Source organism: Larus michahellis, chromosome 1, assembly GCF_964199755.1.
Source record: "Larus michahellis chromosome 1, bLarMic1.1, whole genome shotgun sequence".
In the NCBI taxonomy this organism is placed as follows: Eukaryota; Metazoa; Chordata; class Aves; order Charadriiformes; family Laridae; genus Larus; species Larus michahellis.
In genome coordinates, this window is record NC_133896.1 from 1,558,350 (window position 1) to 1,571,601 (window position 13,252).

At 45.3% G+C, this 13,252-nt stretch overlaps 1 protein-coding gene across 1 annotated transcript in view; it reads left to right on the top strand.

Moving 5' to 3' along the window:
* STRIP2 (striatin interacting protein 2) overlaps positions 1 to 9,221 on the top strand; it is a 29,087-nt gene extending 19,866 nt beyond the window's left edge. The window contains exons 19-21 of the mRNA XM_074573131.1: positions 2,263 to 2,367; positions 3,231 to 3,435; positions 7,315 to 9,221. Coding sequence (XP_074429232.1) covers positions 2,263 to 2,367; positions 3,231 to 3,435; positions 7,315 to 7,565 — 561 coding nt within the window. The 3' untranslated portion in view covers positions 7,566 to 9,221. The remainder of the gene's footprint in view (positions 1 to 2,262; positions 2,368 to 3,230; positions 3,436 to 7,314) is intronic.
* The last annotated feature ends 4,031 nt before the right edge of the window (positions 9,222 to 13,252 follow it).

A 13,252-nucleotide genomic window follows, 5' to 3' on the forward strand; every position in this document is an offset into this window, starting at 1 on the left:
TCGTGGCCCGATGGGGACATCTAGCGACATGTCACCGAGCGCTCCGATGGCTCATGCTAATCCTGACGCTCACGCTAAGCTTTATGGCTGTAGGAGAAGGCTGAACTTTTTTAGGGAAAATATTCCCTGTCACCCTTTCCCAGTAGGGTCTGGTCCCCAGTTTGGGAGCTGTTGCATTAGATGACAGTGGCTCATCGCTTTCCTCCGGCTGACACGGATGTCAGCCTCATGGGGGCCTAATTAGAAAATATGCAGAAACCAACTTGAATTTCATCATGTGCGTTCATCTTTGGGCGGATACCTACGAATGTAAGGATTTAATAGAAATTAAACATGCCCTGGTACTTCAGAGGCATATGCTTGTGCACGTATTTATTTTTCTTCAGCCAACATTTTATGCGTTGTTTTAGATTTATTTTTTTTTAACACTCAAATGCACTGATTTTAACATCCCAGCCGTAACGCATTTCTTAGCGGCTATAACAGACGATTACGCTTTCAGTGGGTTGAACACAGGATCGTGTGCGTTTGGTTTACTTCCACGGAAAACCAGGACGAGTTCAGCAGTGCCGTTTCCAGAGGAGGGACAGCTCTGGTTGTGGGGTAACTGCTGTCCCCGCATGGTGTAAATCAGGCGAGGTAGCAGGGACTTCACCCATCATCGTGGGACCAGCTCTGATTTCTTGCTGATCCCCATCTCCCCTCTCCTGTCGCTGCCCTCCAGCTCCCCGTCTTTGGGGAGGGGGCTGCAGAGGACCCTGCTCCACCGTGTCGTGGTGCCAGGGGGAGGGTAACAGGAGACGGGGGCCAAAGGGGGATTAAAGTCTGTTTAGCCTGTTCCCTCCTCCGTAAATCTGATGGAAAGACTCTCTTACTTGAAGCTATAGAGACAATATCAGATTGGTGACAAAAATAAATCCATCTGCCTGTGAAATGGGTGTTACCTTATTCTGCTGGGGTCTTTTGGGAAAAACTACTTGGTGCAGAGGGAGCAGATTAGGACTGGGCAGCAATATGAAACCGCACGGGCACTGTCCTGAGCTGGTACCCCCAGAGCTGTACACAGCATCCGCGGGTGCCTCGGTGGTGCCTCGGTGGCATCTCGGTGACATCTCGGTCACATCCCACCTCTGGGCTTTGCTGTGCAAGCTCCGCTGTGTGCGCAGGAGCCTGCAGCACAGACGTAGCCTCTGCTGGCAGAAAAGTGCATTTGCTCAGAGTGGCTTTTACCAAATCCCCGAATTAAATAAATCAGAAGCACTTTCTTGTTGGCCTCTAAAAAGTCTAAGTACAGCAGCGTTTTTACCAGCTTACTGAAATGATAGGTTTGGTGCTGGCTTTTAAGAACAAAGGCGTTATGCTGGTGGGATTTTCTTGGGTAAATCTAGTTTTGAAGCTGGATTAGACACCGACAGAAGGGGCTCCCTGGGGTCATCCTCAAACTCTCCTCCTGAGGCTGCCCAGAACCCGGATCGTGCAAAATATTGCATTTTTTCCATGAGTTGTTAAGGCTGTAGCTGGCTGTAAGTGGTTTATAAATTACGCAGCACTTGTCTCTGCTCTCATCCGCGAAGAGGTTATTTGTGGGACACTTCTGCCGTGCTCAGTGCTGTTCAAACATAAAGCAAGTTACTGTAGTGGTGGAATTACTGCTCAGATGGGCCACGGGCAATGTTGATGCAAGCTGGAGCTGGGGGTGCTTACATTTAGCTAATACTTAATAGATCAGCTGCGCTTAAGCCGGAGGGGATCTTTGTTACAGAAAAGTCTTGTCCTCCCAATACAAATGCTGCTGTTTGTCATCCTGCGTTGTTATGTGATTGCCTTTTATTTCTCTGTAATGTGTCCTCTAAGCATGTGGTAATGTATGAATTAATTTATGTAATTACCAAAAACTGTTTTCTAAGCAGCGGTGATCACTAGGCTGTAATTTCTCTCTGACTGTAAACAACAAATACGATTCTACCACAATATATATATGTCCCGTGACGGAATGATGTGATTTACCGTAGCTCTTACTCTAAACCGAAATGCAAATTAAAATGCTGCTTACATCTGAGTCTTTCAGAACGTTTTTCCGCAGATTCTTTTGGCTTCTCAGCGGCACAACGACAACCCACACGAGGAGGTAGCTCCACTGCGCACTCTCCATCAGAAATAAGACTTGTGTGGATAGTAAAAACAAAGACTTTCTGCACCAGGATGTCTCTGTGCTGTTGAATGCTGCCGTCAGGGTGACGCTTTTCCCTCTCTGCTTTGCAGGAAGCCGGAGACAACAACCAGTTCTGCTGGAGAAATTTATTCTCCTGCATCAACTTGCTGAGGATCCTCAACAAACTGACCAAGTGGAAGCACTCGAGGACAATGGTAAGGTGACGTCCCGTCTCTCTGAGACCACCGTGGGTCGTCAGCGTTGCGTCTTGAGCGTGTCCCCAGCTCTACGCTGCGGGCTTCAGCCCAGCCGTCCTGCTGAGAGTTTCTCCTGGCAGTGATGGGGCTTCTCCTGCTTCATTAGCTGCCCATTTTTCTGTCACAGATTGAAGCTTAAATGCAGAAATACTTTTTCTTCTGCAAATAATACTTATTTCTATGACCATCAAGCCCCCTGCAGCAAGTGTTGGTTATGATGAATGCTTCTATTCTATTAGCCCTATTCTATTAGGGCAACAAAGATGATGAGGGGACTGGAACACGTCTCTTATGAAGAAAGGCTGAGGGATTTGGGTCTCTTCAGTCTAGAAAAAAGACAACTGAGGGGGGATCTTATCAACACTTATAAATCCTTAAAGGGTGGGTGTCAGGAGGATGGGGCCAGGCTCTTTTCAGTGGTGCCCAGCGACAGGACAAGGGGTAATGGGCACAAACTTGAGCATGGGAAGTTCCACCTAAATATGAGGAGGAACTTCTTTGCTGTGAGGGTGGCAGAGCCCTGGCACAGGCTGCCCAGAGAGGTGGGGGAGTCTCCGTCTCTGGAGACATTCCAAACCCGCCTGGACGCGTTCCTGTGCCACCTGCTCTGGGTGACCCTGCTCCGGCAGGGGGTTGGACTAGATGATCTCCAGAGGTCCCTTCCAACCCCTGCCAGTCTGTGATTCTGTGTGATTCTGTGATTCTACCTGTTTGGGGTTTGTACTACACATGGCCCAGGTGTTAGTGCCCAGAGCCATGCAGACAGTACTCGTGTGGCTTTCTTGAACACGCTGCGTGGATTTGTGTTGATTCCTTGACAGATGCTGGTAGTCTTTAAGTCAGCCCCAATACTGAAGCGAGCTCTGAAGGTGAAGCAGGCCATGATGCAGCTGTACGTCCTCAAACTGCTGAAAATCCAGACCAAATACCTGGGGCGCCAGTGGAGGAAGAGCAACATGAAAACCATGTCTGCCATTTACCAGAAGGTGCGGCACCGCATGAACGATGACTGGGCTTACGGCAACGGTGAGTAGTGCCAGGGAAGCATCCTCTCTGCGTGCGGAGCTGAAATCGGCATGCGGGGTTTTGACATGGTTTGGCTTATGACCTGTTAGGATCCCATCAACTTGTTTGGGTCAGTATCAGGGATTTTTTTAAAAACATTAAGGCTCAGTTCAGCACCATCAGAAGAGAACGAATTATAGAATCATAGAATCATTTAGGTTGGAAAAGACCTTTAAGATCATCGAGTCCAACCATTAACCTAACACTGCCAAGTCCACCACTAAACCATGTCACTCAGCACCACGTCTTTTAAATCCCTCCAGGGATGGGGACCCCACCGCTTCCCTGGGCAGCCTGTTCCAAGGCTTGGCAACCGTTTCGGTGAAGAAATTTTTCCTAATATCCAATCTAAACCTCCCCTGGCGCAACTTGAGGCTGTTTCCTTTTGTCCTATCACCTTTTCCTTGGGAGAAGAGGCTGACCCCCACCTCTCTGCAACCTCCTTTCAGGGAGTTGTAGAGAGTGAGAATGTAATTGATTGCATGAGGAAAGGTGGGAATAATCAGATGAGGATGGGACACGGTCAGCTCAGGTCTCCAAGACAAGAGTTTCCACCAAGCCCAGGCCTGCACTTTTGCATTCCCAAAACACATTGAGCCATTAAACTGTCCTGGAATCCCCACCAAATCTGCACGCTTAGGATGGCCACGGAGTGAAAGTCTGACTGATAGCTCTGCAGCTCACACCTGAGGAACAGCAGCAGTTACAACCCAGCAGCGTGGATACTCTGAATCCTTAAGCTGCATCACAGACTGGTCTGTTTAAACAGCTCTTGTGTAGTCTAAATCTGTGCTCTTTGAGAGACGTTACGAAGTTTCTGATGTTCCTCATGTTTGGATTCATGGGATGCATCAGACCACGTACTCTTATTGCCTTGTAAGTGCACCCAGCTGCTGCAACAACTGACCCAAGCTTAGGACAAAAACGTATTAAAATATCTTTTTTGCCTTGATAACACAGTCCTAAATTTTTGCTCTGCATGCATCTTCTCTTTAATGAGGATTAAGCAGAAAAATTGCGTAGCTTTCCTGTTTCAAAAGAAAACAGGGCGAGAAGTAAAAGCCTAACATCTTAACTGTTTACAAGGGAGAAAGGCATTATAATTATGTTAGGCTGTTTAATTTCACCTGTGAAAGATATAATCTATTTTTTGAAGACTTGTATGCTTTTGATAGTCATGATACCACTATGACACTAATTCAGAAGAACCAAATTTAATTTAAATTAAATTAAACTAAATTCCTGCTGACTGAAAAAGGGGAAACATAATCCCTATTTTTAAAAAGGGAAAAAAGGAAGATCCGGGGAACTGCAGGCCGGTCAGTCACCTCTGTGCCCAGCAAGATCATGGAGCAGATCCTCCTGGAAAGTCTGCTAAGGGACATGGAAAATAAGGAGGCAATCGGTGACAGCCAACATGGCTTCACTAAGGGCAAATAATGCCTGACAAATTTGGTGGCCTTCTACGATGGGGTTACAGCATTGGTGGATAAGGGAAGAGCAACAGACCTGGATTTGTGCAATGCATTTGACACTGTCCCGCACAACATCCTTGTCTCTAAATTGGAGAGGCATGGGTTCGACAGATGGACCACTCGGTGGATAAGGAACTGGCTGGGTAGTAGCACTCAAAAAGTTGTGGTTAACGGCTCGATGTCCAAGTGGCGACCAGTGACGAGTGGCATTCCTAAGAGGTCAGTGCTGGGACCATTTAACATCTTTGTTAGTGACATGGACAGTGGGATCGAGGGCACCCTCAGCCAGTTTGCTGACGACACCAAGCTGAGTGGCGCAGCCAACACGCTGAAGGGAAGGGGTGCCACCCAGAGGGACCTGGGCAGGCTGGAGAGGTGGGTCTGTGCAAACCTCATGAAGTTCAACCAGGCCAAGTGCAAGGTCCTACACATGGGTGGGGGCAATGCCAAGGACAAATCCAGGCTGGGCGGAGAATGGATGGAGAGCAGCCCTGAGGAGAAGGACTTGGGGGTGTTGGTGGATGAGAAGCTCAACACGAGCCGGCAACGTGCACTGGCAGCCCAGAAGCCCCCCGCAGCCTGGGCTGCACCCCCAGCAGCGTGGGCAGCAGGGCGAGGGGGGGATTCTGCCCCTCTGCTCCGCTCGGGGAGACCCCCCTGCAGTGCTGCCTCCAGCGCTGGGGCTTCGGCACAGGAGAGACACGGAGCTGTTGGAGCGGGGCCAGAGGAGGCCCCGGAGATGCTGGGAGGGCTGGAGCCCCTCTGCTGTGGGGACAGGCTGAGAGAGCTGGGGGGGTTCAGCCTGGAGAAGAGAAGGCGCCGGGGAGACCTTCCAGCCCCTGCCAGTCCCTAAAGGGGCTCCAGGAAAGCTGGGGAGGGACTCTGGAGCAGGGAGGGGAGCCACGGGACGAGGGGGAAGGGTTTTAAACTGAAAGAGGGGAGATTGAGATGAGATCTCAGGAAGAAATCCTTTGCTGTGAGGGGGGTGAGCCCCTGGGCCAGGTTGCCCAGAGAAGCTGTGGCTGCCCCATCCCTGGAGGGGTTCAAGGCCAGGTTGGACGGGGCTCGGAGCAACCTGGGCTGGTGGGAGGTGTCCCTGCCCAGGGCAGGGGGTGGCACTGGGTGGCCTTTAAGGTCCCTTCCAACCCAACCCATTCTGTGATTCTATGAATTTCACGCTAGGGCTAGTGGAGTTCCCCAAATGATCTAAGGGCGGGAAGGCTGGGGACTTCCTTTCTTTTAGGGGGATTTCTATTCCGTTGCTGTCTTTCTCAGCACACTGACTGTTCCCTGTGGGATTGAATACAGCAGCAGGGCTTCTTTATGCCATTAATGGGATACAGCTATGGGATACTGCCTGCCTTGAGTGACTTAAATAGCTTGAGCACTCCAAAACAGCAGGAATAAAACGTCACCTGCCCTGGAGCAAGGATTTGCTGTAACAACTGAATTTACCTGGCAATATTGAGAATAATGCAATTTTAAGACAGATGCAAAGGATAAATTGTCCCACTTCCCCCAAAAGAGTTAATCAGCAACATAAAGCAACACTCGCTTGCACAATTCAGTGCTTAGCAGAGACTGCATCTCGACCTGGACAGTTTGCCAGGGAAGCTCTCGGCTTTCAGAGACGCAATCTGAAAGGGTTCTTCCTGGAGTGTTTATTTTTATCTTTGTATATCGGGATTGATACCCAGCTCGGCCATTTCCCTCCCCTGAGCACTGCTGAGCTTTGCCAACGAATTTACTGAACTTTTATGGAGAGAATGACCATTTCATATAGATTTAGAGCTCATAAAGACCAACTTTCAAAATACTATATATTTTTGACATGTTATATCTTTACATAATATTGCGTATTATGTAATATTAATATGTTAATATTAAAATATCATGGTTATTACAGCCAGTTATTAGCTTTTCAACATCATTCATAGTTAAACTTGTCCAAACTTTAGAAAACTTTGTTTTCAGTAACTCATAAGAAGCTTGCCAGGTTTTAGCTATATGCATTTAATCTTGATCTCCGCTTCAGACATCTGTGGCGATTTTCAGGAAAAGTGGTGGGGCCTTTCTGAAAAAAGCAGGAGCCTGGTAATTATAGAGAGTCCTTAAAGCACGCTACAGAGCAGAAAGAATAGCATTTCTATAGGAAACTTTCTGACTCTGCTTAATTTACAAGTGATTTTAAGATATTTTATTTAAATTAAATGCATACATAGTAATGGGAACGGATTAGAAATAATAATCAGAATTACTGACTGGCTAATATTCTGGTCAGTTCAGGCATGTGGTTGCTGTAAAATCTTCGTTATCAGAATTATTTTTTCCACAATGCTTTGGTCTTGTTCCTTCTTCAATGCAGATATCGATGCCAGACCATGGGATTTCCAGGCTGAAGAATGCACCCTGAGAGCCAACATCGAAGCCTTCAACAGCCGGCGATACGACAAACCTCAGGACTCAGAGTTTGCGCCGGTGGACAACTGCCTGCAGAGCGTGCTGGGACAGCGGCTGGAGCTCCCTGAGGACTTCCACTACTCCTACGAACTCTGGCTGGAGCGGGAGGTGTTTTCCCAGCCCATTCGCTGGGAGGAGCTGCTGCACTACCAGTGAGAGCGACACCTTCACCTGCGCCCGGTCCCACCTCAATGAGGACTCAAGGTGCTACAGGCTGAGGAAAGGAAGGTTATTTTGGCCCTGGGTGTTCTTAAGCGCAGCTGGAAAAAAATTAGAGTCTTTCCAAAGAGACCAAGCCTCTTTGTATCTACCCAGACACCTCCGAGTATGCAACTGCCATCATTTTGGAGGTCATCCCTTTCCTGTGACTTCTTGGAGACCATACAGTATCAACGGGCCTGCATAGAGGTCACGGACCAGGTTGCAGCGTCACGCTGGTGGCAGTGTCAAGAGTGAGCTTATCTGGTCTTTACTGCAGATTGACACCAGTGTACGGGAGCTCAGAGTCCAGGTCTGTCTCTTAGCTTGGATCACGCATGTAAGTTTGTTGTAAGAGTATCTCAACGGTGAAAGGTTTTCATCTCTCCCAAATGCCCCACGCTATGCTCAATTCGTTTTCATTTATTCAGTTATGGCAGTCTGATAATGTGATTCAAACACCCTACTGCCCCGAACAAGCTTCCCTAATGAAGCTGCAAATAAGAAATCATGTCACTGTCTGTGACAGTCTCAAGCAGAGGTGACAGGTTGACTTGACCAAAGGAGATGATGACATTACCCCTTGTCCCCGGGCTGCCATTGCTGCTGCTGGGATTGTACAACCCAACTTACAGAGGCTTGCTTCCACAACTGACAAGTTTTGCATCGTTCACCAAGATAATAATCCATTACCTTTTCCACCGCCCCCCATTCACTTACCATTTGTATTCAAGTAAAATGATCAGTAAGCTGTGCAGTGTTTAGAGCTGTAGAGGTTGATTGCCACGTTTCTCTCCACCTGATTGTTTTTGAAGGATAATTACTGCAGGTAACTTTCTTTTAGCTCTTCTAACCCTAGAGAAGACAGTAAATGCCACATTAAATAACCTAATTTTTACAGAGATTTTTGGTTATGTGGGGGAAGGTTTGTGCCAAACCCTAAAGTGGGGAGGAAAACTGCTTTGGCTAATACTTCATTGCCATCGTATGAGGAAAAGAGCAGACACTGCGGTCCGTAACTTTCAGAATTAACGGCATATTGAGCTGTAAGCTTTCTGTAAGCTACTCTTGGGTAAAGCTGCGTTGCATGAGGATGGCAGCTGAAGGTAGGCTGGAAACCCTTGGGGCTGCCCCACTTAATGAATCTCAGCCCTTGGTACCGTGCAGGGTGACAGTCCCTTCTCCTCGGCCAACAGCCCACACCAAAATGGCAGGCTGGGCTTCATAGTACTCTCTTTAGTATTATGACTGAGCCTGCAAACTATAATCTTTCTCTACAAAATGTTATCGGTCCAGCACAGGGAATCCTGGATCTAACTTCCCCCCTGGCCATGAAACCAGGAGTTCAGCTTTTGTCAAAGCAGCATGTGTTAACATAGTGCAGGCAAGAACTTAGGCCATACCGTTATCGATATATCCAGCACACAAGTGATAAAACCACAAGTATTTGTTATGACAGGATTTGTGCTTTTTTCTGTGGAATGAAACTGAGAATGTTTCCTTAATGTGGTTTGTAAAAGGCATTTTTCAAAGAAATTGCATTAGTAAACCCGCTCACCTTTTTAAATATGCTTTTGTTCAAAATAAACCAGAGCGACTTTTAAAGCACATACATTTACTTCGGCTTTTTTCTTCCTGCGCCTTAATTTAAATACTTCCTTTGCTGCTTTTTCTTTTGTTTTTAAAGAACAAAAACATCCCCCACAAACCAACCCATAAACTCAGCTCTCACCCCTGCCCATATCCACTCTCTCCGCTGAGGAAAGGCCTTCTGTCCGACATCCTTTGAACGTTCTGTTCTGATGTATCTATAAAACTCTAAAAAATAAAACCAGAATTATGGGCTGTAGATGTCTTCACAGTGGTCGTGCTTGTTAAAAAGTAAAAAGTTGTTTAAAAATAAATAACGCCTCTCCAAGCTGTAATGCACGAAAACCAGACATACAATCTATAATGGAAGCATGGTGCTGTCTTCAGGGATCCCAGAACTGGGAGAGCTCTGTAGCTCCGGACAAGTCGCTTCAGCATCTGGACTTCAGCTCCCTTTCTAAAATATGGCACCTAGCATTTACCTGTGTTCCCTAGAGCCTACCGGTAGTGCGTAAACTAAAGGTTAAATAAACACAAATAAATTAACAAACCCCAACTAGAGATGGCAGACATCTGAAGGGGCTGTTAAATACTTAAGTAGTAGAAATGCAGCAGGAATACTACTATTTTCAGCATGTATTAGGGTCCAGAGCCCAGGACTAGCTGGAAAGTTGAGGATTTTCTCTATGATATTTTGTCCCGTATTTTCCTATCGAATGTGTGATTTCCCACACTGTCACAAGAATTTAGCTGTACCTCTGTGTGGTATCACGTATTCTGACAAGGGACACCTCTCCAGCACCGGTGGTTCCTTTTTTTCCTTCCTTCACATGGTGACCCGCCATGGAAAAAGTCTGGAGTGGTTTTTTTCTGGTTAACCATATTACACCCCTTGCTTTGTGATTCCTCCAGTATTCTGTTTTAGAGTAATTTAGAAAACACTCTAATTCCCCAATAACTAAGTGTAAATATAAAGGAAGTACTCTTAATGTATCCAAATCCTTTTAGTCTTAATAAACTAAGGTTGGTCATAAAGGTAAGTGTTTCTTCAAGGGGACAATGCAATGAATGAATTATTAAAGAACCAGAAATTTAGAAAAGCCCTTGTATTTGGCTCAAAACTTTTTCTTCATCAGTGTCTCGTTCCCAGAATGTTTACATTAAACAGAATAAGCAGTACTTACACAATGTACACTTTTCTACGTTTTATATTTAAATTGTGCTTCTTATAAGGTTTCCGAGGCTTTTCAGTGCCTTTGCTATTTTTAGTGAGGTAGAGAATAGAAATACACATTCTTACCTGAATGTCTGTGTGGCAGAGGATGGTGTAAACTGTTATCTTTGAATACTATTTATTTCCACCACCACAAGTTATGCTTCCTAGAAATGTACCTCTATACAAAACCTGAAGCTCTGTGTAGAAAAGTAACTAGGGAAAGGTACACCTTTTAACTTCAATATTTGTGTCTCAACACATATTTGCCACAAAGACTGTACTTCTATTGAGATGTGCCATGTTTAGTGAGGGTTTCTTCTGGAAAGCCAGAAAACATGGGTTTCGGTTCAGGCTGATAAAAACTGCTGGCCTCACTCCGGACTGCACAGCGTTCTGCAGAGCATCTGCACGGCTGAAACGCCAGTTTAGCAGGAATAGAGGGAACCTCTATTTTAATAAGTTTATTCCACTTACAAACAGATGCGGGAAACTCAAACAACGTAATACTTTAAGACTTTCCCTCGAGGTCTTTGAGCAGTATATTAACTGAGGCCCCTCTAGAAAACTCCTTTACTTCCGACAGTCCCAGATGCTGCTTCTCCAGCAGTACTAGAAAAGACTCCATCCTCCTATTGCACTTCTCAAACGGCAAACATCAGTTTAAAACTTCTTTGCCTCACAGTGAGGATTTTCTTCTCCTTAAAAAAAAAAAAAAATCTCAAAAGAGCCAGGAGGCAGCAATTACGGAATAATAATTTTGATGTACAGCAAGAAAATTTCAGAACAAAGTTTCGGATGGTTTCTGTACAGCTGAAGGAACAACTGTTATCTTAGCCCAAACATGACTGGTGATTCCAAGAATGCTGCTCGGTTTCTGTTGTAATTGGTATATGCAGAGCTTTTTTTTTTTTTTCAGCCTACAGCTGGTTGCTGAAAGTTTTGCTGTCGGTAAGTCATTTTCTTCAGTACCTCAGTAGGGATTCTTCTATTTTAAGCCTTGTTTCCTAGGGATATAAGGCACATGCAATTATGTTATTAGTTTCTCAGTCCTCTATAAGCAACTTTCGAACTGGTTAGCTAATTTCATGCAAATTTGAGTGAAGGATAAAAGGCCTCAAAGATATGAAGTTCCTTTCAGAGCTGTGAAAGTTGTCAGCTAGGTAAAGAGTGACCCTATTATTGCAGTAAGGAACATAAGACAGTATGTTTACACACTTCTCAGTAGTCATTCGATTCTCAGTTTGGATGTGGTTCCCTGCCTGTGCGTATACATTTTCTTCTTTCTCTGTGAAAATGACCATAACCTAATATCCCTCCATTCTCACACATGAGTATTTCCATAAAAATAATGATACTGAGATGTCCTGGCCTGACAGCTGCCAGAGCTGAAGCAATCTTTATTTATCCAGTTGTAACTATGGCAGTGACTTTATGAGGTTAGGTTTATTATACTTTTAGTTTGCAGGAACTTCCTTTAATTATTTATCAAAAGCCTTGCATGTGTAAACAGTAGCTTGTTTTCTAGCCAGGTCCAAGCATCTTCACAAAATACACCCGTTGACTGCACAGGCTAATGTTTGTCTTCTCAATCTAATACTTCAGGCACACTTGTCACTACTGTTACTTCTTTTTAGCCTCAATAGTTATCAAAATGTGGTATCTTGCCAGTTGTTTTTGCTAAAAGGAGATAATGGGTATAATTATGATTGCTTCTTTTACGCCATGTGGTTTGTTAATAAAAATTACACAAAATTATTTTTCCCTGAACACAGTAAAAATCAATTATTATTTTCTTTCATTATTTCTTTCATTATCCATCCCAAGACTCATTCAAAAGAGAAAAAAATCTGCAGACCTTTCTGAGCTACGCTACCGAGCCTTTCCCTGTCCTCTGTCGTTCTTTTGCTTCTTTTGCCTTTTGCTGTCTTTTTTGGCTCCTCCTGACCGGGTACCAGGATTCCTCTGAGATTTTCCTCAGCAGTGAAAGTTCTTCTGGCAGGACTATTTTAATCCCAAATAGCTAGCTGATTCAGTTACCCGTGTCCTCTTAAGAGACAGAAAAGGGAGAGAAAAGGAAGAACAGGAGCTGCTTTAGTGAACTTAGCCACTGAAAACAAGACCCAAACCACAGACATGCCTAGGACAACCAAAGACCAAGGCCCTGCACCTTTTCAAATGGCGAGGAACCTCTTTACTCCGTAATTCACCCTCCACATCACCCTGACAATAGTCTGTGAGACAGGGTAACAGTATCCCTCATTTTCCTTCACTGCTAAATACAAAGAAGTTCAGCTGCTCCACCGTTTAGTCTGAGTAGAAGAGAGATACCATGCTCATTAGCCTCAGTGAAGCTTGATACTCCCCACTGATCAGAAAGCAATTCCCTTTGAATAGCACATTCTCCTGGATCCTACTCATGGCAACAGAAGACAGTCATGAGAGCGAAAAAGCTGGTATTTTCTAGAGAAAACAAAATATCCATGATAAGTAAAAAAAAATGAGAGAAGTGTGTTTTCTACACTAAATGTTTTATCACTTGTTCTTGAAAATGTGTCACACGTCTGGATTACAATAGGGAAGTTTTTTCGACTGGATTGAGCCAGAGGTCTGCATCATAGTCACAGTAACGGCATTCAGCTGGTCAGGCACTCAAACACATTACTCTGGAAAGATAAAATGGTGTTTTCCATTAACTCAATCCCTTTGTGCTCAAGGCAAATAAGTCTAATGGTTTCCACTCCATGTTTCAAAATTGCTCTTCAAAACATCCTCCTCAGCAGCCTCTCACTCTCCGCTGACAGCCATGCTCAGACACGATGTCGGGTGACGACACAGACGA